Source organism: Arachis hypogaea, chromosome 5 (assembly GCF_003086295.3).
Source record: "Arachis hypogaea cultivar Tifrunner chromosome 5, arahy.Tifrunner.gnm2.J5K5, whole genome shotgun sequence".
NCBI lineage: Eukaryota > Viridiplantae > Streptophyta > Magnoliopsida > Fabales > Fabaceae > Arachis > Arachis hypogaea.
This window is the reverse complement of record NC_092040.1, coordinates 8,037,808-8,064,736: the sequence shown is the minus strand read 5'-3', so window position 1 is coordinate 8,064,736 and position 26,929 is coordinate 8,037,808. Positions and strand designations below refer to the sequence as shown.

General features: G+C 34.6%; 3 protein-coding genes across 3 annotated transcripts; 1 reads left to right on the top strand and 2 right to left on the bottom strand.

Moving 5' to 3' along the window:
• The first annotated feature begins 1,957 nt into the window (after positions 1–1,957).
• Positions 1,958–4,139, top strand: LOC112800566 (F-box protein At5g67140). Its single transcript, XM_025842896.3, has 5 exons — positions 1,958–2,357; positions 2,443–2,589; positions 2,817–2,952; positions 3,157–3,255; positions 3,719–4,139. The coding sequence occupies exons 1-5, from the start codon at positions 2,260–2,262 to the stop codon at positions 3,881–3,883; spliced, it is 645 nt and encodes a 214-aa protein (XP_025698681.1). The 5' UTR covers positions 1,958–2,259; the 3' UTR covers positions 3,884–4,139.
• A 496-nt stretch (positions 4,140–4,635) lies between these two features.
• LOC112800565 (PI-PLC X domain-containing protein At5g67130) lies at positions 4,636–8,474 on the bottom strand. Its single transcript, XM_025842895.3, has 9 exons — positions 8,126–8,474; positions 7,912–8,034; positions 7,674–7,811; positions 7,462–7,560; positions 7,063–7,366; positions 6,759–6,982; positions 6,579–6,665; positions 5,756–6,173; positions 4,636–4,890 (listed from the first exon to the last, which is right to left on the bottom strand). The coding sequence occupies exons 1-8, from the start codon at positions 8,258–8,260 to the stop codon at positions 5,994–5,996; spliced, it is 1,290 nt and encodes a 429-aa protein (XP_025698680.1). The 5' UTR covers positions 8,261–8,474; the 3' UTR covers positions 4,636–4,890; positions 5,756–5,993.
• An 802-nt stretch (positions 8,475–9,276) lies between these two features.
• LOC112800564 (histone-lysine N-methyltransferase CLF) lies at positions 9,277–15,737 on the bottom strand. The gene is made up of 18 exons (XM_025842894.3): positions 15,376–15,737; positions 14,686–14,787; positions 14,266–14,588; positions 13,698–13,859; positions 13,498–13,582; positions 13,174–13,329; positions 13,029–13,076; positions 12,886–12,957; positions 12,460–12,810; positions 12,116–12,306; positions 11,799–11,934; positions 11,477–11,700; positions 11,209–11,340; positions 10,731–10,821; positions 10,284–10,331; positions 10,069–10,197; positions 9,880–9,957; positions 9,277–9,772 (listed from the first exon to the last, which is right to left on the bottom strand). Exons 1-18 carry the CDS (start codon positions 15,454–15,456, stop codon positions 9,581–9,583), a joined length of 2,601 nt encoding a protein of 866 aa, XP_025698679.1. The 5' UTR covers positions 15,457–15,737; the 3' UTR covers positions 9,277–9,580.
• Between the last annotated feature and the right edge of the window lie 11,192 nt (positions 15,738–26,929).

Genomic DNA, 26,929 nt, shown 5'->3' with positions numbered 1-26,929 from the left:
ATTAATGAGGAATTTATACATTTTTATTAATTAGAATAGTTTGAAAATATTGGTCTTTTTGGTAAACAATTTTCACATAAAGCCTTGCTTTTTGTTGAAGTTCCTCGACTTAATAGCAACAATATTGTTTCATTAAAACCACCATAAGAGTTTGACAACATTTGTTTATAAGGTAATATCAAGTTTGACAATGGTTAGAAAGAGTTCTGCAAAGCATACAATGATACAAGTTGGAACAAATATTTGTTACATTATCAAGGGTCAAATAAAAAAAGAGGTATTATAATTCTTAATCAAATAAAAAGAGGCATTATAATGCTTATTCAAAACAATAGTTTGATGCCCAACAGCAGTACTATAAAGTTTAAATGTAGTATTTAACAGAGGTCTTTAATAATATTGCATGATGTGATACTTAGCTTTATTTATTTTTGTTCACATATAACGACAATACACGATATATTTTGTCATTTTTTCATAATTATATAAGCATGTTTCTTTGAAGTAATGAAAATAGATGGTAATTATATAAGCATGTTTCTTTGAAGTAATGAAGATAGATAGTTAAATCCTTTTCTTTATGGAGTACAGTAGTTGGTTAACGTATTTTTATTTAAATCACAAATTCAAATTTCATTCTCATCTTCCTTCTGATTTGATACTTTTTCAATCTTTTATAATATTTTTAGTATCTTGCGACTCTTTTGAATAAAAGTTATGTACATATATGTGAAACTACTTTTCACTTTGTTCGTGCCTTTTAGTAAGTGCTTTGAATCCAAATATCATGATTTTAGACATTTTTTCAATAAAAAAAATAATAACTGATAATAGGAAGTTAATCTTCTTAAGAACATACCCTATTAGCTTTGATGTGTGAGAATATTTGCTCTTCGTTTTTGAAGAAAAAAAATTGATGAAAATTCATTTCATGTTTATATGTCCAAGTAGTCATATAAAGACTAAGGAAGGATAATCATTTTCATCTTATAGCAATTTTGTTTGATTGAATATGATTGTTTATTTTTAATCATTTTTTATTTGAAACTGTTTTTCAGCATTTGAGTTTTTGGTATCGAAGCTTTAAAAAGTATTTTTTTTTTGTCTTAAAAAGGAGAAAAATTAAAGAAGAACAATGAATTTAGTACATAAGAGTTTTGAAACAAATATAAAAATTAAAAAATAATGAAAATTATGGGATTATTTTGTATAGTTTTCATTATTTGAAAAAAAATTAATTTTATTATTGTAATGCAAATTGAGTTGTATTTTAACTTTAGATTTTTTTAGTATTTGTGTTGATTCGTAAACTTTTTTTTATATGAGACTTTAATATTAAATTATTTTGTTCACAACTTCATTATATAATTATATTATAATATATTTATTATAATTAAGTCATATTTTTTATTTAATTTTATTTACTTTTACAATATTTTCAAAAAGTAAAATCACATATTCTTATTCTTATGATCTAATTTAATATATATATATATAAAAGTCTATATCAAGTCTTTAATCTAATAATATTTTAATATTAAATATTTTTCATTATAATTATGATACCCGTGCATCGCACGGGCACTTCTCTAGTAATAATAATGTTTTAGTTTTAGACTTAACACCCTCCAAATGAACTATAGTCCTTCGTCGCCGTCTTACACATCAAAATAATCAACACCACGGCTTTTGATTTGTCCAGACAAAAAGAAAACCGAAAACATAGAATTATTTAATAAATTTAATTTTAATATATTATAAATATAAAATTATTTTATACGTATATTCAATTACATAAAATTATATTAATAAAAATAATTATTTTTTATATTAATTATATAAATATTCATAAAAAAATAATAATTTTATAAAAAAAATTTATAATAATACATCAAAATTAAACTCTTATTTAATAATAATTAATTTATATTTATATTAGCAGCCACTCGAAGATATTGTAACAGATGAAATCAAGGCCATCCACGTTAATGTGTTCCACACCAATGGCTACGATCATGTACCTACCTTTCTGGCTTTACTCCCCAATAGAAATCCAAGAATCGAGAGATTCTGATTCTTGAATCTGTATTGTACAAAAGTTGAAATGGTAATAATAATGTAATAAAAGTGAAAGTTAAAGAAGAACGTGGCAAGTGAAAAAGATGGTGAAACGATGACGAAAACATGAGGACACTGTTTTTCTTAAACTATAAATTATATATAATTGAAATATGAAAAGAGCAATTAACGTGTAATACGATGGAAGGAGCAGAGTGCGAGTGTGAGATTGATCGGTTGCCAATTGACTTGTTGGCTCATATCTTTGTTCTCTTAACCTCCTTCACTGATTTGGCACAGTAAGTTGTTGTGTTTGTGTATTTACATATAATATTAATTCAGAAATACAATTTTAATTGATGTTTCTGAATGATGATGAAAAAGAGCAAGCAGTGTTTGCAAGAAATGGAAGCAAGGGGTGAAGGAATCTCTGGCTCGGAGACGCTACCTCAGCTTTGCCGGTTGGAAGATGGATGATGATTCCACCGCTCGCCTCGTTCGCTATGCCTACAACCTCACTAAACTCGACATGTATGTATCTCTTGTTAATTATAGCATATTTGTTTGTACAATTCAGAGATAAACCTTTTAGTTGATGCATCAGATCATAATCAAACAAATTGGAATCTGTTTGTATATAGTATATATTTGACATGATTTGTGATTAGAATTGCATGATGATGTTGATGATGATGGTGGTGGTGGTGTTAAATAACTGATACTAGATTTATTTGGTATTGTGCTTTTTTAATTTTCAGACCAAGAAGCCGCTGGGGATGCCAAATAACTGATACTGGACTTGTCAGAATTTCTTCGGCAAAGTGTGTCATCAATCTCAAATCCATATCACTCTGGGGTTTGACTGGCATCACAGATGAAGGTGTTATTCATCTGGTACGCCATCCTTGCAATTCTGTTTCCAGAACTTGCTTTGATGATATTGATTTTACTTAGATCGTAGCTTTTATTGATTGCACAAACAATGATAAGACTATGCTGATTATTGGTATTCTGGCATTTTGTCAGGTGTTTCAAATCTTTTGCTTATGGTTTTAATTCCTTTTTGCTCCTCTCTCTTTATCATTATTATTCTAACAGATATCAAGAACTAGATCCTTAGAGCATCTCAATGTTGGTGGTACATTTATCACTGATGAATCACTCTTTGCAATAGCAACAAGTTGTCCAAATTTGAAGGTTAGTTATTATGATAAAATTTTATGTATATCGAAATGCTTCACAGTATGCCTAATACTCTAATAAGGAGGAAAGTTGGGTTGTTAGGTTGTTAGGCACATTTGTTTGTAAGATGTAACATTTTTCACTCAGATGTTAGGTATCTGGAATTCTCCTTTTGGTGTAATCAGGAGAACAGGGAAAAAAGACACAGGATGGTTTCCTAAATAACTTATTACCAATTGAATTCTCATGTAGTAAAGAAAATTTCTGATGTTAAATTTTGCTTAATCTTCTCATGTTTGATTTCTCACTATTAGTTTCTAATGTGAAACTCAGATAAGATATATGACATCCACATAGGAGAAATAATAGTAAAACATTGTAAATAACAAGATGATGTGAAAATTGAACATGACTAGATGAAGATGATTATATATTGATGGTATTCCATTCAAGTCATACATGATTGCTTCTTGTTCAGACTATTGTGCTGTGGAGCTGCCGTCAAGTAACTGAGAGTGGTCTTTTTGCCTTAGTTGATAAATGCCCCAAACTGAAATCAATGAATGTATGGGGAACAAGAGTTCCTGTGGACAGCCTTAAAAACTTGCTTATTACAAGTCCAACTCTTCAGATTAAATTGTAAAACTGGGGAGTGCTCTAAAATTGATGACTAAGGTGCTGATTCTTAATTTATTAGTGTTATCACTGCTATTTTATGTACAGAATGTAATCTTATATTCTTAAGTGTAATTTATTCGAAAAGATGAATATGTCAAATTTCATTCATGTATAGAAAACATCATCTTGTAATTTATTTATTGCCTTTCATTGACCCTTTCTATTGTTGTAAATGTTGAATTCGCAATAAATAATATAAACCATAAGAAAGGATTGGTCTACTTACATGATTTACATGATTAAACATTGTATATGATAATATGGATGCTGAAATGAGGAACTCTGGTACGACAAGTTAGCCCATTGGATGAAGTTATCTCATATCAGAAAACTAAGATCAAATGGTATTTTGCTTTTCAATGTTTGGTGATAAGTATGACGAAATAACATAGGTTCTGGGAGATTTGTGCTTTCATTAGTTTCATGTTTTACATTACCAAGTTTCGGGGTGTGAATTCCCCAAATTATTTATGCTGCGTTCATAATTACGTCAACTACACTATTTAATTAAATAATGAACAAATAATGATCACATGATATCTAACCCCATATCACGATTAGATTCTTCTGAATCTTCCAATTGAAGAAACTTCTTGAAGGATTCATTCTATACGTAGCTATTAAACGTATATTTTTAAACTAGAGAAAGTGGAATATATGGTTTATAGCATAACTAAAAACCTTTCATTCTTAAAAGCGATGCAAAACTCATACAGATTCCTCAGGTAAAGTATTTCTATAATTGAATGCCACATGCTCCATGTGTTGATATGGACCACATCATTATATAATGTATAGTAACATGATAAAATTGTATGTGAAAAGTACTTAACAATACTTGTTAGGGTACAAATTACAATTATAATAATCCTTAACTGTGGACCAAGAGCTTCAGCCATGATATCCTGATATTGTACTACGCATTTTCCTTTTCTTATCTTTTGACTAATGAATGATGCCTTGGTACATTACCTGAAACACAATGAAGGAAATGTTATAGCATGATTTAAGGATACCAGATTACCATCTAAGACATAGGATCCACCACTTCATTGGAATGTCAACAATCCTATTGACCACAAACAAGAATTTGACAAAAAGTTGTATTCAACTAATGGTCGTTGGAAACCATCTCATGATTAGTTTGTGTATAAAGGCACTGAAAAAGCTATCAATAATTGCGTTTAAATCACAAAAATCCTGGGGGAAAAGAACTATCTCAATTGCAAACATTGGTGGCAAAGCCCAAAGTAGCTGTTTTTTAACAAGTACAATTTGCAGCACCTCAAATCTTTAACAAACCCACATAAATTAAATTGGAAGAAGCTAACATTGCTTTGCTAACAGCCTAAGATCAAGAGTAAACTACACTGACATTCCTCGAGTTTAGATGATATTACACACGCCATCCATTGATTTGTCATGCTTATACTGGGAGGTAGTGCCATGTTTGCAAGGGAAAACTGTGTCACATTTTATAAAATAAAGAGGTAGCAACTGTTGTGTAATCGGAATATATTAGGATCAATTAGCATTTATTAGAATTATTTAGTATATCTGAATACTTATTATAGAATATTATGTCTTTATTATATTAATTCTCTTAGTACCTATAAATATCCTTCTATATTGTATCATTCTATACAACTTGAATACACACAAACCTTTTTTCTACTGTTCTCTCTTACCCCTTCTAACACGCTCAATCCCAGGGAGATCAGTGTAATTTACCCTAGCTTAAGATTAATGCATATGCCATCGTCTATAAATCTTTTTGTCAATCTCATTAAAAGAAGTGTAAGCATCAAGAATTATGCTGTCAAGAATAAAAACATACCTGAACTGCTCCAGATGCCTTATTGACCTCTCTTGGTCACTATCTACCTCAGATGACTTCGCAGATCCTCTCCAATATAGCCTCAGGAATCTCAAAATTTTGCTTATCAAATTTTCTAACTAAGACAATTACATGACATCCTAGATTGAGGCAACACTGCAGTGCACATGATAACACAAGCTCTTCTTGAACGACTTAGCTTGTATATTGTATTCTTACAAATTAACATTCATTATGATCACAACAAAATTGCGATAAGCAGGAAATAAAACGAGAGGACAAGCAAGCAATTTGGAAAATGGTCTGGCGAAGCTGATCTAGCAAATTGCACATATCCAGTAAAGCTTCCACCTGTGTTCGTCCCTGGACTCTTACTAGGTACAGCAATGTTCTTGCAGGATCCAAAAGGTGCTCCTACCTGCAAAAATGTGATGATAACATGATCTTGTGCATAAACTTTTTATATTGAATTTGAACACAGCGAAGTTGTGTGAAGATAGAAAGATCCATCCACATCAAGGATTCTACATTTCTGCTGTGTCACTCGATAAAACACCACGAGATATCATAAAAATATCAAGGTCTGATATTTCTTGTTCATTTGGACAACCATTCCAAATGGATGAACATTGATTATTGAACTTAAAAAACTAATATAACTCCGTGATTTTGTATTTAGTGCTAAGTTATTTTAAGCAACTAGGCTCCATGTTCTATGGTAATAGAAAAAACATGGAAATAAGAAAACATCAGAGTGAAGAAGGAAGTTCATAGACAAATGGCATAAAGACAACATGAATGTGAACAAGAATAGCAGACAAACCTGGCAAGCAGTTATTGTATCACATCCACACAATGTACGGCCATTCATTTTATCAACAACATCAAATACACCACCACCCTCACTTCTCTGCATAATTACATTCAGATTATGAAATGGGTTTGCAAGGAATTTCATGCATTATTGAATCTGAATTTAACAGCTCAGAAGGACAAGAACTACCATGTAAAAATTAACTGCTACAAAGTTTGGCAGCATATTGCCTGCAGCTTTGAAACATGTATTCACCGTATCCACTAGTGGAGCCGAATGCTCTTTGCAAGAGTCAGCTTCAACTGGATATGTTGGAAAATAATTCTGCAGGAATAGTGATGCACTTCTAGAATTTAATGGCTTTGATTCTTTTCTCTGTGGGCAAGAACCCTGCTTCATACCAGGATCTCCAGCTGAAAGTTAATGAATCACATGAATCTGTTATTCAATATCATGTATCCTATAAATAGTGTTGCAATAGCATTGCACTTACACTCATTTTCAACCATGTACCTCCACTGATAAGCTATTCCTTCTTCATCTTCCTTTGATGCATCAGAAGTGAACACAAGAAGCCGACGATTTGACTGAATCATCTCTGTTACGGTAGGCCAATTTTCTCCATTCTTTGGCATATCAGACACGGGGAACCAAAATTTAACTAGTCCAGCACTTGTGAACAGATTAATCAACCCCTTTGGAGTATGCACATAGTCTTCAATCACAATGGTGACAATCTCTGTTGGATTTTCAGTCAAGAATGTTTCCACTTCTTTCAGAGTATTCAGTGCAGGTTGCTGACAACATTCATAAACATACACCCCACAAAATCAAATATAGAAAAAATACTCGCGTAAATAACAAGAATCAACAACAAAGGTTAGATCATTACAAAGGCAGTGAAATTGAAGCATTGCCCTCGAAATGAATGACACAGCCAAATGTCATCCTCGAAATCGTACATATCCAACATCAGTCCCCTCACTCCATTCTATGCAATATAAGAATCATCAAACAACTTAATAAGAACCACTGAATCAGTATGGAAAGTTTGGGGGAAAAAAAAAAAAACCTTACTTTTAGCTTTCACCATAAAACACATACCCTGAGTTGATTTGTGACGGTGTCTTCTTGATTGTAGAAAGTGAGTCTCTGAATACCAGGCAGAGGGGGTGAATCCACGATGCTGAATGAATTATGGGTCATGATCCATGTGTACTTATTGAAAGGTAACCCATTAACCTGGATTCCCATAAAGGGAAACTCATCAAACCACAATTGAAACTTGAAACCAAATTCTTTTTTTTTCAAGTGAAGTAAAGCATTTATCAATGGATATTACTATTGATGTTGGAAGGGTGGCTTGGCCTCTGGTGCAAACAGGTTTTTTCCTTCCCAACGCAGGGCAATTGCTACAATATAGGCCTGGCCCACAATCTGTAGCAGCTGAACATGCCTCCAGAACCTGCCAAAGTTTTCAGCTTTGATGTCAAAAGAAGAAAAAAGTGCGTTCGGTTGATTGGGTTGGAAAGGAGATGGGAGAAAAGGAAGAGAACCTGGCAATTGCCATTGAAGCATGCGGAGGAAGTGGTGAGGAAGAGGGATGAGAAGAAGAGTGACAGAAAGAGGTAGGTGATGATTATGGAAGGTGCTATACATTGGGTACGAGAATCCAACAAAGGCCAGCACATGGCACCAGGCACCCGCACCACCTCCTTCAAAACTTGAAAGCTAAAGAAAGAAGAAAGTGTGTTTCACTGCGTAGGAGGAAATAACAACTGAGAGGTTAGTTGATCATAGGTTTTTGGGTATCAAAGGCGGGGCTTTATCACCTTACATTATTTCTTTTTTGTTTTCTCTTATTTTGATGCTACTACTTTGAAGTTTCATCGTTGTTGCACTCATTGCTTATTAGTTATTAGTCATTACTTTTATGTATATTTAGTTAATTAGTTTTTTATTCAAGGGCGAAAGGAAAAAACACGAAGTAGAAGGATAAGAAAGGAGGTAAATGCTTATTACTCTGCATTTATGTGAGATTTTAGGACAAGGGTGCAACGGTGTTTGAGCTTAGCACTGAAGGCACTAACATTGTGACTTGTGAAGCCACCCTGGTGCACTTCAATTTTACCCTTTGAAAGGGGTTCTTTTCGGGTTTAGCCCCACTTCGCAAGTTACTTCTTAAATAAATGGGAGCTACTCAAATGAAGATGCAAAAAACATCTTTTTATGAAGATGCTTTGTATAAAAGTGTGATTTATTGATTTGGCCACACTTCAAATAAAAACAACACTTTTATAACATATCAAAATCTAACCCTACACTCCATCATCTAAGGGTCAAAAAGAAAAATCATCACATGAAGACAATTATAATATCTTCATGGGAGTACCCACCTAAATAAATATCTATTTTTTTTAAATAAAATCTACAAACAAATATTCATTTTTTGGTGTAAAGAAAGAAGAAACAAAAAGAAACAGAGAACACGAAACTAAGACACTCTCACGAAGCACTAAGTTATTTCTTGTAGCGCATATATAAACGTCGCACCACCGTCAAATGTACTAATCGGAGACTCGTTCTCATAAAAAATAGTAAGACTAAAAGTTACCAAGCACATCAAGGCTAATCCTTCCTCGCTCGGATTATATCTTTAAATAAATCTTCGAATGGGTAACGAATAACGATATAAAAACCATTATAATTATGTGAAATCTTCGTCTGAATGGAATTGACCGTTTGCCATTCAGATAAGATGGCAAGGAATAATTGATTCAGTAAGCTTGTGTTTTACAAGTTACAACAGGAATAGCGAAAAGAGTCCGCTAATATCAGAATGAATTGTTTAAATGGTAGTTAGTTACCTATGCAGCAACAATTGCATATTTGCATGGGCTTGCCACGAACAAAAGAACTAAAAAAATGCTTTCCACTATAAATGAGATTGCTTCCTCTATATGTGAAAGAATAACAAAAGAATTGATATTTAATTCTTTAGTAAACTCCCATTACGCAAGCTTCTTTGCACGACCACTTGAAGGAGCACCGTCCTCTTTTTTAGATCCAGATGCCTCTGGTTTCCTAGCCCAGGCAGGAGCTCTATCAGGCTCGTATCGATAATCGTAAAACAGTTCCTCCCCAGCCATTATCCGTTCCTTGGCAAATATACCTACTCTGTGGTCTCCAGCAACCATAATAACCTGCAACAATTTAAGAAGATAGCAACAGGGAATGATGTTGACACTAATGGAAGAGAAATACAATGATAAAAGGATTAGATGAGGATCAGAAATTCAAAACTGAATACCTTTGCATAGCAATTTGGATCAGGAGCATGGTTTGCAAACTTCAACTTGTCACCTTTGCGGTAAGCATCAAGAACAAACTGAATACAAAAGAATTATGATTCACCCTTCATTCCATATATACACGAACAACCGAAAATAATATGTAATCACACCACAAAAACTGAAAGAAAACAGTCATCTAGACTTGCCTGATCATTTAGATTAAAGAGAAAAGATGAATTTTCTCGGTCATATATCTTTCCTCGCTTGTCTGCTTCCCGATGAGAAATTAACTCTCCAGTATACTCTCCAAGGTATTCATGCTTACCAACACTATTCTGGAAGGTTAACTTATTGCATTAGTAAAAGGATAACTGCATGTTGCAAACCCACTGGAATATAATATCATCAACTTGGTATATACCTTTAAGAAGGCTCCCCAGCCAGATACATCAGACCTTCCAAGAAGAACCTGTAAGCATATTACATAAGGTTGCCATCATTGTATACAGAAGATCAGAAAGGAACATCTTCAATGACTTAATTACAAACACAAGATCATAGATATGGAAACGCTGAGAATGAATATTGCAAGATGGAATACACCAAAATGTCTATGCAAACCCACATCTCCAGTAGCACTACAGAAAATTTTGTTTCTCAAGCACTTCTATTAATTAAGAAACAAATGTATAGTTCTTGATATGTGTATTATTAAATGAATGTTTTTTTTTTTTTCAATTAATAACCCAAATATATTTCAATCTACTATTGCTCAAACAAAATATTTTCTGAGAAAGCAAGCAGGTCCATGTAGCTGTGTATGATTGAAAGGGAGACAAGATAGAAACATTCAATCAAAGAAAATTACCCTTTGTTGCTGTTTGAGGAGAAGCTTCATGTTCCTACATTCATAATTATCACCTCTTTGGCTAGGTATCCCAAGAGAACCATCACCACAGCTGCAATAATAATTTGACCCAAATGGCAGAAATTAATATGGCAAATAGACACTCCACATATACAGTTGAGATCAAAAGAATTTATATGCACCAAAGTTCTGAAAGAAGTACATAAAATAAAAATTCTTGCTGAAACCCCTATTTTATTTAAATCCAGCATTAACAGGCCGAAGAAAGAAGCTAAAAGCCAAGTAATACTAGCTCCACCATCACCACTACCATAACTTTCCTTTTCATCTCTATAAATCTATTTACTTATATAAGAAAACAGTTACACGTTTGTAAGGTAATTATTTACAATGATTATGAGAAATAACACATTTGGGATTTATAAATGAATGAATTGCATAGTAATATACAGAAAACCATGAAATGGTGAAATCTCACCTGACCCAACAATTCCTACAAACATCGGGATCACATTCCCTATCTGCAGCAAAGCAAGGACATTGACGACTTCGGCATTGACTCTTCGCACAGTGACAGCCACGAAATCGATTCTTGCAACTCTTCGGGCATCTTGGCACAAAATGTAGGCAGGTCAAAACACAGTATGTAAAAATATCTCCAGAATTTCCAAGGGAAGCAAGGCATGTGGAAAATTAGCAATACAATACATGCCTCTTGTTATTATTCAGGTTGGTTAACAGCTTACCCACAGTATTTCTCACAGCAGGTTCCATTTTGAAGACATGGACACTGCTTTCCACAAGCTGATTGGCAACCACACGGATTGTACTGTCTGCAGGGTTGATCCTTTCTCTCTGTAATCCTTTTCCTTATTGAATGATAAGCAGCAGATTTCCAGGTATACTTCAAGCGACGAACTCTACCTCTTCTGCGTAAAAATCTTGATCTTCGTCTCACTTCATTATTACCCTTACATTGATTACCACCACAACTACTTAGGTGAGCAACATGTGAAAGCAAAAAAGAACAAAGCAAAAGTAAACTAATTATAGTTGAATAAAAGCAACCTTGGAATAGCCTTCCACAAGAGAATTTGCACCATCCCCAGCAGAACCTGACATCTTTCCTTCATCCCAATTTATGTATTGGAAAACCTCCCAACATGTCTTTAGACCATTTAGAAGATTCCTGGCTATTAAGCAGCTGCATAAGAGCAGAAAACTATTACTACTTACCAGGTGATCAACACTCAATAGTTAGGACCAAACAAAAGCGCTAAAAAAAGATCATACAGCAAGCCACAGTGTTGAAAAGAAGTAAGTTCACATGAAAGTAAGCATCAGAGAAGGCACAAGTAATACATTTGACCCAAGCATATGCTGACCTGTTTCTCCCAAATATCTCCATTCCTTTCTCTAGGAGTCCTTTTTCAAGAGCTTTCCAAGATTTATTGTCAGTGGATTCCTGTTTACAAATGTTCTCATCCACAAACTCTTCTTTCCTTGCATTATCTTCACTGCTGATGACAGGTGGATCAGTGATCATGTCATTTGATGAATGATCATGAGCTTCAACCTGCATTTACATAGAGTTCATTTTAAGAATCCACTCTTTCTACACCATAGTTTCAAGGTATCTGACATTTTTTTTATAAAAATGCATGTTTCTTCCTTATCTTAGGGAAAATTGAGGTTAAAAGCACATCCCTTAACTGAGAAAACCACTCACAATGGAATCAGAATCAGAAACCACTGTTTTCTTCTGCCGTTTCTGCATGCAAACTAGAACACGTTCTGCCACCCGCTTGCTGTTCCTCTTACCAAGTCCACCTCTCCCTACAGGTTTAGCTTTAGGTGGTGCTGACTGGGAGGCTGAAACAGCATCCTTTCCAGGCCCATTCTCTGAGTCGCTACTCTCAGATATGTTCTTTGCATTAGATGAGGCACTTTCACTTTGGCTGCATTTTATGCGCCTTTTAGCAGAAGACTTCTTCCTAGATGAAGAACCACCTGAACATTTCTCTTCAACATCAGCCTGGGCAGAAGAGGTAGCTTTGGAAAACCTTCCTGATTTAAGTACCTAAAATAATTCAAGCACCTTAAGTAAACTGTTTCAGAAAATTCTTCAGACAAATCAAAAGCAGAGACTGCATACCGATTTAAAACAATTCGGCCCACATGGTGCATTTTCAGTATCAGGAGGGTTCCACAGAGGTTGCTTCTCAGCCTGTTGAATTTATTGAGTCAAGAAATATGCAGGAAAATTCATGAAGATAATTACCTATCAATAAAACTTACGGGGAAGACAAGATCCTGGGAACATCCATGTAATCGGCAATCGAAAACCTGAGAAGGTGAAAATTGACATTAGGGCTGCTGGCGGGATATAAAGAGCAAAAGAAAATGAAGGCTATTCAGAACCCCCCATGGGATAAAAGCTTACAAGACAGCGTCGGCAAAAAAGATTGTCAAAGGAGTCAAGAGCTGCTTCAAGATCTTTTTCCAGAAAAGACTTTTCACTTTGAGAAATATCTTCGGTATCTCCATTCTTGGAACCCCTAGCAGCATTGTCTTTGTTACTAAGAGTTTCATATCTGGCCTGTATAAGACGTTTGACGGTGTTTCATATCTCTGTAAAGCCAGCACAAAGGAAATGGGAAACGGCTGGACGAACGCTTACACTACGACCAGTTTTCATCAGAATAATCTAGAAGGAGATGAAGTGTAAATACAATAAGGACAATACCAATGAATGACAAAAACAAACCTTAATTTCACTAGTATTTCTAGAAAAGCATTGAGCCAAGGAGTCCAGAACAGTATCAGATAAACCCAATTCTCTAACGGTCATGCTGTAAAATCAAACCGCATAATATGAAATCCACAAAACTATTTCTCATGCACAAAAGAAAAATGAAAGGGTGAAACCATAAAAGAAATGGTAGTAGTTTACTAATCTATACCAACCGAAGTATATAATCTTCTGAATCTACAAACTCTCTTTTTTCCTCTTCATCATCTATTATTTCCTCTTCACTGTCACTGCAAATAAGTGCTTCTCCACCATTTTGATCATAATAAATTCGTCTACGACCTACAACTGACTGATCTTCTGTCATTCTTTGATTTCTGCACCAGAATTGTCAAAACAAATATCTTCAAAAGATCAAATTTTAAGTCAAAATAAGAGAAAATTATAGCTGGAAAACAATAAATTGAAAGATGAAGTTACAATGCAATAAAAAGGGTGATCAATGCCTTGTAGAAAGGTAGGTATAAGTTAACAGGAAGAGACTTGGTGCTCAAAAAATAGAGCACAGCCAAGAAAGTGTCAAAAGAAGATTTTTAAGGCTTTTTTAGCCTTTTGATTTCTTTCAGTTGTTTGCATTCCCATAAGAAGTAGGGTTCAATTGACAAAAGATATGTTAATGAACAAAGTGCAAACTATAAAAGAATTTTCTATTAATTAAAAACTTACACTAAGCTCTAGAGCCTTTAATATTTTAAAAAGAAAAATAAGATTATGTCATGCTACCTGTCCAGAAATATCCATGTGGTGTAAGGAGGTAATCTTTTGACTTCTGGTAACTTGATAGGACGAACAGCATTCTTCACAGCAACATTAGATCCCAGAAGAACTGCTGTAGAACCATGACCATCTTCAGGATAACTATTGCTCTCCCCATCATCACTTGCAAGAACACCATTGTGCATATCAATTGCATCCTTTTGCCGCTTTGTTAAAAGGTCCAGACTTCTATGTGTATCAGTTTCATTACATGCCATCCTCTCCATTGACAATCTGCAGAGGTGGTTTGTGACACCAACCAGCTTGTGCCTATTTTCTTCCATTCTTTTCTGTTATCCAAAAGCATGCACATTCGCACATTACAACAAAACAAGCAAAAGTTACAATTCGGATCAACAAATTATAATCATAGGCAATCTATCACACCTTTACGGAAACAATTCGTTCTGCAGCAACTTGTTTCTTTAAAGAATCAATAACCATTGACACATCTTTAACTGTCGGAGTCACTTCCTCCGCTTTGTTTCCCTGCATCGAAACACAAATAGTATATGATATAACATACATTACTGCTTACCGCCCCATCATTAAAAAATTCAAACAAGTCAGGCAGTCATAGTTCATGGGGAGCTATTGGGAAAACATAACCTAAGGAAAGAAATATAATTTGACTACGGCTTAGCCATCTGACACAGAAACTCCACAAATTCCATCACCAAAACTCCAAAAGAACCACTGAGGTTATCAATTCAAAACATAATAAGCACCATAAGAGCGAGAAAACCCAACTGCAACTCAAATAATCAGCCCTCTATACAATGCAGTTATATATCCAGCCTCAACCTGTCTTAGAATCCAGCTCAGCTCCTCATCGGGGAAAGGGGGGAAAGTCGTGTGAAGTCAACAACAATCGATTGAAAACAAGCGCAGAAAATATACAAATTGAAGCTTCAATTCTAAGTAGATCGAAGCTCAAAAGAAGAAGGATTAAAATGGAAACAACAGAAAGAAAGATAGACAATAATCGAAACCGAAACGTAATGAGCTAGCATGAGCTTCATTGAGGATTAAGGCAGTGAAAAGAAGGAAAGATGAAAAAATCGAATGAGAGCATACGGATGGATCGACGGGAAGCTCTGATCTAGAAGAAGAGGCGAAAGGCGGATGAGGGGGCAGAGGCGGAGACTTCGACGCCATTGACGGAGACAATGCTGGCGAAGCTTGTCGGGACCCGATTCGGAAATGGCGAATCGGATGGGGATCGATTCATGCAGCTGGAATTGGCCGGCAACAATGCGTAGTCCGAACTTCAGACTTCAGATTCAACGGATAAGGGTTCTGAAGGGACTTGCGATTTGGCGGGGCAAGTTGAAAGTTGAAACCCTAAGTCATATCCCAAAAAAGAAAAAAAAATAAATGAGAGATAAACTATATTTATTATTTTATCTTTGTAATGCACTTTCAATTTTCCGCCGCTTGACGAGACTTTTTCTTGTTTTTTGTTTCTTTATCTTATTTTTTGTTTTTTGTTTTTCTTTTTTTTTCTGTTTTTAATTTTTTATCAAGTGAACGGTGAATGTTGAATGGGAATGCGGGGGAACAAAATTTTGAATTATGTACACTGTGCTAATAAACATCACCTTATCCTCTTCCTTCCCATGCCTGTATTCTGTCTTTTCCCGTTTTCTTTTTTCGTCTTTAGCTTTTTTATTCGGTTCATATTCGTTCTTTTTTTTCCTTTCCTACATTGGAATTTGTATTTAAAAAAAATGTACATGTGATTTCTATGCAAAATTGGAAATCTGGCTTGACTAAAATGGAACAGTAGTCACACAAAGTTTCGAAAAAATGAAAACAGTATAAATTTATATAAACTTTATTATACCTAATACAGTAATACTTAATGGTGATCATTATAATGCTCATGATTTGACGTACGCAATTTTATTGTAATGAATAAATTATCATCATCAATTATTTCAAAGATCATTGAATCTAGTGACATCGTTTTTTTATGCATCATTTTTCTTATCAATTCCATTATTAATCCTATAACTTTATGGGTGTAATTATCTTGCGTCCTAAAAATATATTTTAAAAATAATTTTTTTTTAATTTTTTTATACATTTAATGTATTATAAATATAAAAACTTATTTTTAATAAAATATTTTTTATATTATTCTTAAAATATGTCTTTAAAACAGATGTTGACATGACTCTAACTTTATTACTAGCTAGTTTGCTACTATATAGCACTCCAAAAAATAATTTACTTATATTTTTTCTCCTTATAGTACATGAACTAAAGGAAGGCATAAAAAAAAAGGGAAGGAAATAAACGAAAGAAGCTTCTCACACGGGAAGAACCCTAGAAGCATCAACTAAAAGAACAAGATATGTGCCCGTTAATATGATGAATTTAGATTTTCTTACATTTTTTCTCATGTATTTTGTCAATTATTACAATTGATATTGTAATTATTGAATATTAATTTAATTTACTATTTTTTGTCTGCCTGTATATTTGGGTTAATACGAATTTTTATAGTGTGAGTTTAGAAATAAAGTCGGAGCCTTTGAGAGATGAGAATACAAGCATATACAAATTTTTTTATCTATTGATAGTTCAGCGCTGCTTTTTGTAAAGCTTTACGGACAAAGTAGATAGGTTGTTGCCCATTTTCATCTTCTCAGATCAAGGCTGAAGCTATAGCTCAGCTCGCCATTGTCAGATAGAGGACGCGCTCTTCTCTCGTAATAGGTCAAGTGAGTATGGGTGGTTGGCCCAAGAATGCTATAAAGCTTTGAAAGGTTTGTTCACACTCTTGGAACCATTCAAATTGCTTCCTCTTTCTAAGGATTGAATATAAGGGAAGGGACTTCAATGCTGACCCTGCTAAAAATCTGGATAGCGCCACCAACCTTCCATTTAACTATTGGACTTCCTTGAGACAAGTCGGATTTTTCATCTCTAGTATTGTTATGTACTTGTCCGGGTTTGCTTCTATGCCCCCTTTAAATGAGCATGAAACCTAAGAACTTTCCAACTTTCACCGCAAAAGTGCATTTTGAGGGGTTTAGTCTCATTTCATGTTTTCTGATTGTGGAGAATACCTTAGAGAAGTTAGACAAGAGGTTTAGATCATCTTTAGTTTTGACAAGCATGTCGTCCACATAGACTTCCATAAGTTTTTCTATGTGAGGGAAAAACACCTTATTCATCAGTCACTGGTATATGGCTCCGGTATTTTTTAAACAAAGAGGCATTACTACACAACAATAGTTAGTTTTAAGAGTGATAAAAGAGGTCTTTTCTTGGTTTGGCTTATACATCGGAATTTCATTATATCCCGAGTAGGCGTCCATAAAAGACAAGTACCGATAACCTGAGGCTGGGTCGACTAAAGCGTCGATATTGGGGAGAAGGTATGGATCCTTGGGGTAAGCTTTGTTGAGGTCGGTGTAATCTATGCACATCCTCCACTGCACATCCTCCATTTTCCATTCTGTTTCTTTACTAGGACCACATTAGCCAGCCACAATGAATATCTTACTTTTCCTATGAATCTTGCTTCTAATAGAGCTTGCACTTGTTCTTCCACAACCTGTGTCCTTTGGGGCTTGAGTTTTCAACGCTTTTGCTGAATAGGTATGGAACCCGGGTATATAGCGAGCTTATGAGACACCAAGTTGGGATCTATACTAGGCATATCGGAGGCTTTCCAAGTGAAGAGGTTGGAATTTCTTCGTATGAGGTCTATGAGTTGTGCTTTTAGACCTCCTTCCAGGTTAGCCCCTATATTCGTTGTCTTTTCAGGATGATCTCCGATTTGCACTTCTTCTACATTTCCTGCAGGTTGGAAGCGTAGTTCTTCTCGAGTTCAAACACCTCTAAGCTCGATAGTGTTAACTTCTTTTCCTCCCGGGCTACCTTTTAAGTTAAGGCTTTCATTGTAGCATTTTCGTGTCAACTTTGAATCTCCCTTTATGGTAGTGATTCCCTCCTCAGTGAAAAACTTCATGTACAGATGAGGTGTAGAAACAACTATTGCAAATTGGTTTAAGGTTGTATGACCTATTAGGGCATTATATGTTGAAGTGACGTCAACCACGATATAGTCAATGCTTAACGTCCTTTGACTTCGTGCCTTTTCCAAAATTAGTGTATAGAGAAATAAACCCAAGAGGTTGGATCAACATGTCCCTCAGTCTGAAGAGGTTATCTGGATACGCCTTTTAGATTATTTTCTTCTAGTTCGAGTTTGTCAAAAGCGGATTTAAATAATGTATCTGCCGAACTGCGTTGATCCACTAAGGTTATATGGAGGTTTGCATTGGCAAGGATCATCATAGCCAGGTGTTACCCCTTGAACATCTTCTTTAGTGAACGAGATGGTTGGCAAGTCTGGAATTCTATTGTCTTTTTCAACTTGATACACCTCTTTAAGATGCCTCTTTAGTGATGATTTCGAGATTCCTCTTCCAACAAATCCTCCATTTATTATGTGTAAGTGTTGTTCTGGAGTTTTAGGTAGATGCTCTTGCCGACCTCCTTCTTCACCTCTCTTTCATTTCCTTGGGTCTTCCGACCTATCAACTAAGTATCTGTCTAGCCGACCTTTCGTGGCCAATTTTTCTATGACATTCTTTAAGTTATAACACTCATTAGTAGAATGTCCATAAAACTTGTGGTACTCGCAATATTCTGTCTAATTTATGCCTTTTGTGTTTGATTGGACGGGAAGGTGGAAGCTTCTCAGTGTGACATATCTCCATGTATACGTCTACAAAAGAAATTTGGAGTGCAGTATAATTATGATACCGTTGAAGATTTTTCGAGTTGTACTCCTCTTTTTTCTTGGCTTCCTTTTCTTTTTTCCAAGGTGGATAGGGCAGACTGGGCCTCGGGAGGAAATCTTTTAGTCATGAATTCTCCTCTATGTTGATATATATCTCTGTCCATTCTTGTACTTCGTACAAGGAAGTCGGGTGTCGCTTGGATATGGACTGAAAGAACGGCCCTTCTTTAATGCCATTAACTAGTCCCATTATAACTGTTTCAGTAGGTAAGTTTTGTATTTCCAAACATGCTTTGTTGAATCTTTCCGTGTAATCTCAGAGTGTCTCTCCAATTTCTTGCTCAACTCCTAGAAAACTCGGGGAATACTTCACCTTATCCTTCTGAATTGAGAATCTAGTAAGAAATTTTCTTCAGGTCGTCAAAACAAGTTACCGACCTGGGAGATAAGTTATCAAACTACTTCATCGCGGCTTTGGTTAGGGTCGTCGGGAAGGCCTTACAATGAGTAGCATCAGAGATGTCAGTTAGGTACATCCAACTTTTGAAATTGCTAAGATGATGCCTCGGGTCAGTCGTTCCATCATAGAGATCTATATCGAGAATTCTGAAATTTCTTGGTACTCTAGCTCGTAAGATCTCTTCAACAAACTCATCTTCACCTTCCAGAGGGCTTTCTTCCTTATCCGCGCGACTACTCTATCTTCGAAGGTCAACTTCCAATCTTAAGATATTTCTTTCTATTTCTTTTCATCGTCGTACCTCCTTTTGCAGTTCTCGTTCTGCTTTCCGTTGTCGTTCAGCTTCTAGTTCAAGTTGCTCCAATTGTCCACGATATCCGTGGACTAAACTTAGTATCTCTATTAGATAGGGAGGTTCTTCGTCTTCTGGCACATAGACTTCTGATTGATCCGCCTTGGTTGGGAATTTTATGAAGTCCCTTCTTCGTAGGGAATGTGTGTTCCTTCCCGAGGAGGAGGTATTGCAAGGGTGAGATGTAACACTCTCACTATCAGAATGTCACACTTTTGGTTGTGTAACACCCTTAGCACCTCATGATCGTACTAAAAGTTTAGGCGTTACTTACCTCTAAACCTTTTTATTTTATATCATCTTTATTCAATATTGAGCCTTTGCGAATACGAACTGAAACTTTAATTATGAAAACGAAAATTTTACTCTTAACCACTTAATCACAAAGATATACATATTCACATAACATTATATACATAGGCTTATTTCAAGTTTCTCCAATACAAGTCCTACCCTTCTAAAAATCAAAGATAATAAATGGCGAGGAGAAAGTCTAAGACTAAACCAAATAGAGAAGATACGGATACGTATGTACATAAAGCTCTAGTGTTCAGTCGCCACTCCGCACTAAGGATTCCTGAATCTGTTGCTGAAATAGAAGATCTATAAGGGGGTGAGAACGTCGTCCTCGCATGTTCTCAGTATGGAAAGTGAATACCGTAGAGTTAATAAACAAAAAGCGAATAATTGACTTTACTCAATAAAACTATTCTTTTATGAAGCCTTTGAAAATGCTTTTTAATTTTACTTTAGACAATTAATTGCTTTCTTTGAAATTTCTAAACTTAAAACAAAACCTATTCATAACATTAATTCTTAATCACTTTACTACATAACCTAATAATACCAGAGACCCAATTGAACACACAAGCGAGGAAGAATAAGACAACCAGCACAATCACAGAGATAATACAACAAGCAAAACACAATCAAATGCAAGTATGCAAACAATATGATGCATGTCTGTCCTAAGCAGGCCATGAGCTCACACGTCGGTTGTCTACCCGCAACCCAACGTTACTCGAGGTGAACCCCGAATATAGTTTCTTTACCGTGTCAGTTAGGTACAATTATCATCATAGGTGAACCCATGTCAATTAGGATATCTTGGCATCACGGTAAGAAACAGGCTATCAGTTAGGCGAACATTCCCGCATTAACAACCTTAGGCTATCAGTTAGGCGGGCATTTTCACATTAGCAATTTAGTACAAAGGCCCATTCAACATACCATATGCTATCAATTAGGCAGACAAACATTAGCAATCTTAGGCTATCAGTCAGGTAGGCACTTCCGCATTAGCACTATTGCACAAGGCTCATTCGACATACTCTTTTCATGATTCATTATCTATTTCAGTTATCTCTTTCATACATGGATTCTCATTTTCTTTCTCTTTATTATGCCTCCACATCACCAATTACATATACACACATCCGCATCACCATTATTAAACATACCTCCATATCACCGCTTAATTACTCATATCTCCACATCACCAAATAATCTCTTACCTCCATATCATCATATAGGTATACTTTCAGTCTTAGTAGTAAAACCTTTAATTTTCATATACCAAAACTTTTTTAACGTTTAATTAAAGAAAATTCATTTCCTTAATAAATGACCTCATAACAAAATGCTTTTCTCCACAATTCAAAATTATAGCATAATTTATTCTTTTCTTAACCAATCGAAAACAAATAATATAGTTTTTTAAATTCAACTTTTCTTTAGATAACGTTTTAAACAAGTCTCGAAATTTTATAAAAATTTCTGCAACATTTTCTAAAAATTTCGAGTTTTGCCATCCTTCAAGGGTCCCTACCAAACCATTTTCAGTTCTCAAAAGTCCTTCTTGATAATTCAAACAAATCAAATTCAATATTGTAAATCCATTTTTAATTCTCAAAGGTCACTTCCAATAAATCAAACCACCTAAGTCTAGTATACAAAACATTTACAAATCTGAAATTTAACCAATTCCAATATCAAAATCTTTTTCACCTCTCAATTTATTGCTAATAAATCAAAATTTTAATACAAAGACCTTTTTCTCAATATGAATAAATATGTAAACCAGATTTTTTTTAAATATAGAGTTATTTCTCAAAATAAGCTTGTAAATTAGGTTTCTAAAATAAAATCATTTTTTCGTACATTTTTACAAGAACTTGGACAGAACCTCTCTTTAAAATAAACTTCACACCCTTTCAGGCTCCTTCACTTTCATCATTCCTTAACTTATCTCAATTCATGCACTATTCTCAATTTTTGCATCATTTTATCAAAGCATACACATACTTTATTCACAGCCACAGTTTCGACAATTCTCATCACACCCAACTAAAAATCAAAATCTTTAGCATTCTCAAACATTCAGTAAATCAAACACATATTCATCAAATTTAATTATTTTCATAGTCACAAATTCAACACAAATTCGTCATTCAACCAATCCAACAGTTATAAATTATTTTCAATTACTCATTAAACTTTTGAGCATTCATGAATTAAAAACTTATACTTTTAAAACGAACTCCTTACTTCCGTACGAAATCAAAATCAACAAAAACTCTGAAAAAATTTTATAATCGAACTGCTGAAGAGAAAAACGTCAGAAATCGTTTGTGCCTCCTAAAATTTTAATCGGCCAAACTTAAGAAAAAAAAGAGTTACGTCACCATCAACTTTTATCGGATAAAGATAACACCAACATATAAAAAAAAATATAAATACTTTTATTAGATTAAATTTTTAATTGAGATTACAAATGGTAAAAAATCGAGGTCCAAAGCTCAAAAAAATTCACGGTTTCTTTTTTCTCTCTCTCGGTTCTTTCTCTCTTGCCTTATCCAAAAATGAAACATGCATGGCCGATTAGGATGCTTTAGGAGAAATGTTACACATGGAGGAGATTTAGATGTCATTGGTTATTAATAAAAATGAAACATGTGTCATATATATATATGTACACACATATAAGCATCTTATTTCTTTTCTTTGTTTTCTTTGTGGCTTCGGCCAATTCCTCCTTCTTTCTTTTTTTTTTTTTATTTGAACTTTAATAATAATAATAATAATTTTATCTTTTTTAAAATATTTTATTAAAATAAAATAAACTAAAAATTCTAATGAATTTTAAATTTAAAATATCTTAAAATTTAATTTAATTACTCTTAAAAAATAATTTTTTTAAATAAAATTATCGACAAATATAAAATCGTAAATAACTTATTATTTAATTTTCAAAAAGTTAGGTTGTTATAGGTTGCGCTGCTCTTATAGCGAGAATATTACGATGACCTCTATATATTTAATAATAAGATATGAGCCTTTAACTCGAAATCGTATCGCTGTTTTCTTTGAAAAATCAGAAGTACTTTTTATTTCAATCAAATATACATATAACACCCCATTCAAATCACAATCCTCTTATATATATACATATACATACAAAACTTCTTATACAACCAACTTGTTACAAATATACTTACATATAATTACAACTTTTATCCCTCTTACAAATATAATAATAAAAGTGAGAAAAAAACTATAACTGTATATACAATAATATAGAATACAATCAGATGCCCGAGAGAAGCTCCTTTAACTCTTCGTCCTCCTAAAAAGGGAAATCTGTAGCAGGTGAGAACATCATCCTTATTGGTTCTCAATAGAGGATTTTTAAGAATTGTCATAAGAGAATATTTAAAAGAAAACTTTTTTTCGATTGCAGTGATAATCGCTCGTCTTATGAATCTTTTTGAAAACCAATTATTAATTATCCAAAACCAAACCTTTTCAAAAACCTTAAGTTAATTACCAAAAATCCAGATTCATGTTTCGAACTTATAAAAACTCCAATTAAACACAATATCTCGTAACCTTTCACTACATGTACCAAAGGAGTAATTTCATCCAACTTACCATTGATTCATCCAATCATGGTCCCCGGTCCAAACATAACCAAATCACATCTTCCATCCCAACATAATATCACATCACGACTTTCGACCCAACACAAAATCATCACACTCCAATCACCATAAACCGAACCAACAATTACAATCACAAGTAACACAGTCTAAACACAATAAAAAACAATTACATCACGTATAGCAATTAGCAGTTAAACAGAATTAATCACATAGGCAAACCAAATACAATATATACACCCAAACAATATCACATATATGCATATGATGCATGCATGTCTTACTGGCTGTGATATTACATTGTCGGTTCAAAGTTGTCAATCTGACACATCCTTTAAGATGTTGCCTTTTTACCACGCCTAGGGATTTAGTGTCCTGCTCACTCTTGTGCACCCAAGAAAATAGTGCCATGCACACTGTTAACCCAGGGATATAGTGCCCGACTCACTATCATGCGCATCCTATGGATATAGTGTCGTGCACCCTCTTACAGCAGAGAATGTTATGCAAGTGGGATACTATTCCAGCCCTCACATCTGAACATAGGCAGGAGACTGCCACAACCCCTACGTCGGCGCCGTTACCCGACAAGCGGGATTCACCACCATCCTTATCCGAGGCGCATAGTGACTTACCAATCAATATATCATCATGAATCAATCCAAAGATATAGTGCCCTGCATACTATTATTCTTGGGATATAGTACTCGGCAAACTATCAACTCATCATAGTCATCTTCATATCTCAAGTTCTTTCAAACTCATAAACTATTTTTCAAAGCTCATTCACTACAACAATGCCAACTTAATAATAAAAAACATCCACAATCCAATCATCATCGTAACAACCTTAAATCAATTACAAAATCCAACTAAACATCTCTAATCGATCAATAAACCAATAAAGCAAGCAATCACATTCATTTAAGGCAACTCAATTCAATTCATAAGACTCAAATAATTATAAAAAATATGTTATTTGATTTATAACAATTTTTTGGAATAAAATGAGTTTAATGAAACCGCCCCTACCTTAAATAGTCGAAACCCAAAAGCTATAAAACACGTAAAAACCTTTTTTTCCTGGCCCGCAACAGCGATAGCCGCAACCACAACTTCATCTTACTTCTGCAGCAGCTTCAATCGCAACATGCAAAGACCGTAATTCGATCTTACATTATCAAAACCTTAGAATCTTTAGTCAAACCTAACAAAATACTATTTTTCAAGGGTTTCGAAACGAAACACTTACCATAACTGAGGAAAAACAAATGTACCGAACCGTAGCGGCCCAAGCAGTGGTCCTGGCGGCCATGATGCCGTTCTTAACGGCCACAGACACGGCGGCAACCTTCGAGCAACTCTTGCAAATTCTGTCAACGGCGAAAACAACCCTCTCCATGGCACGACTTCACGCGTTTCTCTCTCTCACAAGCAATAGTGGCAATCGGCGTCTCCAATGGCGGCGACAATGGTCTCGACGACAGCGGCACAGGCAAAACGTGATGGCCCCCCTTTCGCACGTCCCCTTTCCCGCGATGGCTACACTTTTTACGACTCCCTCATCGGCTACCAAAAAGCACAACGATGACTAACGCGACGGGACGCAGCTCCTCCTTCCCCTCTTCGGCAACAGCGACGCACAAAGGCTTCAACGGAGACCCTCCTTTCCAGCAGCGATGGTACAACCTCCTCTCTCTTCCTTGCGAGTTCGTCCCTCTCTCTCCCTCCTAACACTCTTGACGACAACGGCAACGACAGTGAGATCCCAGCCAGCGTCATCTCCTCCTCTCTTCCTATGTTGTGAGTGTGTGCATGTTTGGTGTGAGGATGATGGTGAGGCGGTTACGGTACTGAGAGACACAAGGGGTGGTGGCTGAGTGTTTGAATTATGGTTAATAAGAGTGTGTGGGTTGTTTTAGGATTAGGGTTTCTTTGAATTAAAAAGGAGTAAGAGTGGTATAGTGATTTTAATAAGAGTGTGTGGGTTGTTTTAGGATTAGGGTTTCTTTGAATTAAAAAGGAGTAAGAGTGGTATAGTGATTTTATTAAATTTAGGGATAATAGAGCAATTGAAAATTAATTTTTAATCCAATAATAATATTTATAAAAATACTATTTAATTATCAACTTAAAATTTATTTTCAAATAAATACTCTAATTCAGTAACTAGAGATAATATAATTAATTTTATTTATTGCTAAAAATTAAAATATTAAACTTCAAAATATCAATTATTTAAATCAATTCATATAAAATTATTATTATTTTACAATTATTAATCTTTACAATTTAAATATAATAATTATCCAATAATTATAAAATTACATAAAAGTTATAATTTAATAATCAAAACTTTATTTAATTACCTTTAATAAAATAATTTCTGAAATTAAGATCTTTAATAAATAAATAAATTGAAATTGATTCATAATAATATTTTTCAAAAGTTATAGGTCTTACATGAGATCATCATAGTGGGGCTCCAATTCTGATGCAGTGTGATCGTCTTTATATTGATCGTCCGCCCATTATCATGGGTTGAATTATAGGTCCTCAACAACGACGCTAATGTTCCGAGAATTGCCTGAAACGTTGATTTGGACCTGGACGTGAGGTTCAGACTCCTTCTGAGACAGCATCCGACTTGTCCTGGTGCCGAGATGGCGTCGTCCGAGTTTCTCGTGAGGAGTTGGGGGTCGTACCTGCAAGAGACTCCGATGCTTAAGTTAGCAAGGGTTTTAAGCATGTTTTTAGTAGATTAGAATATGAGTATACATGAGGAGTGTCAGCGTATTTATAGTAGAGTTGTTAACTACTGTTTTGAGTAGTTCCACCTTTATTTATAGAGAACCGTTCTTTTTATTTTGAGAGTTTGTTAAGATCTATCTTTTAATGAAGTTAAAGATAGTATGATATATTTGCGGTGACAATTACTTATTTGGATAAGTAAAACTGAACTCCTTTTATCTGTCCGATCTCTTCAAGAGGTTGGATAAACAATAGAGACCATCCCTTTTGATTGAGCTTTTTATTTTTAGGTAAACAGTCAGAACTTGCCTTATTTAGCATTCATTAATTATCGCAACAATTAATGAATACTAAATAAGGCAAGTTAT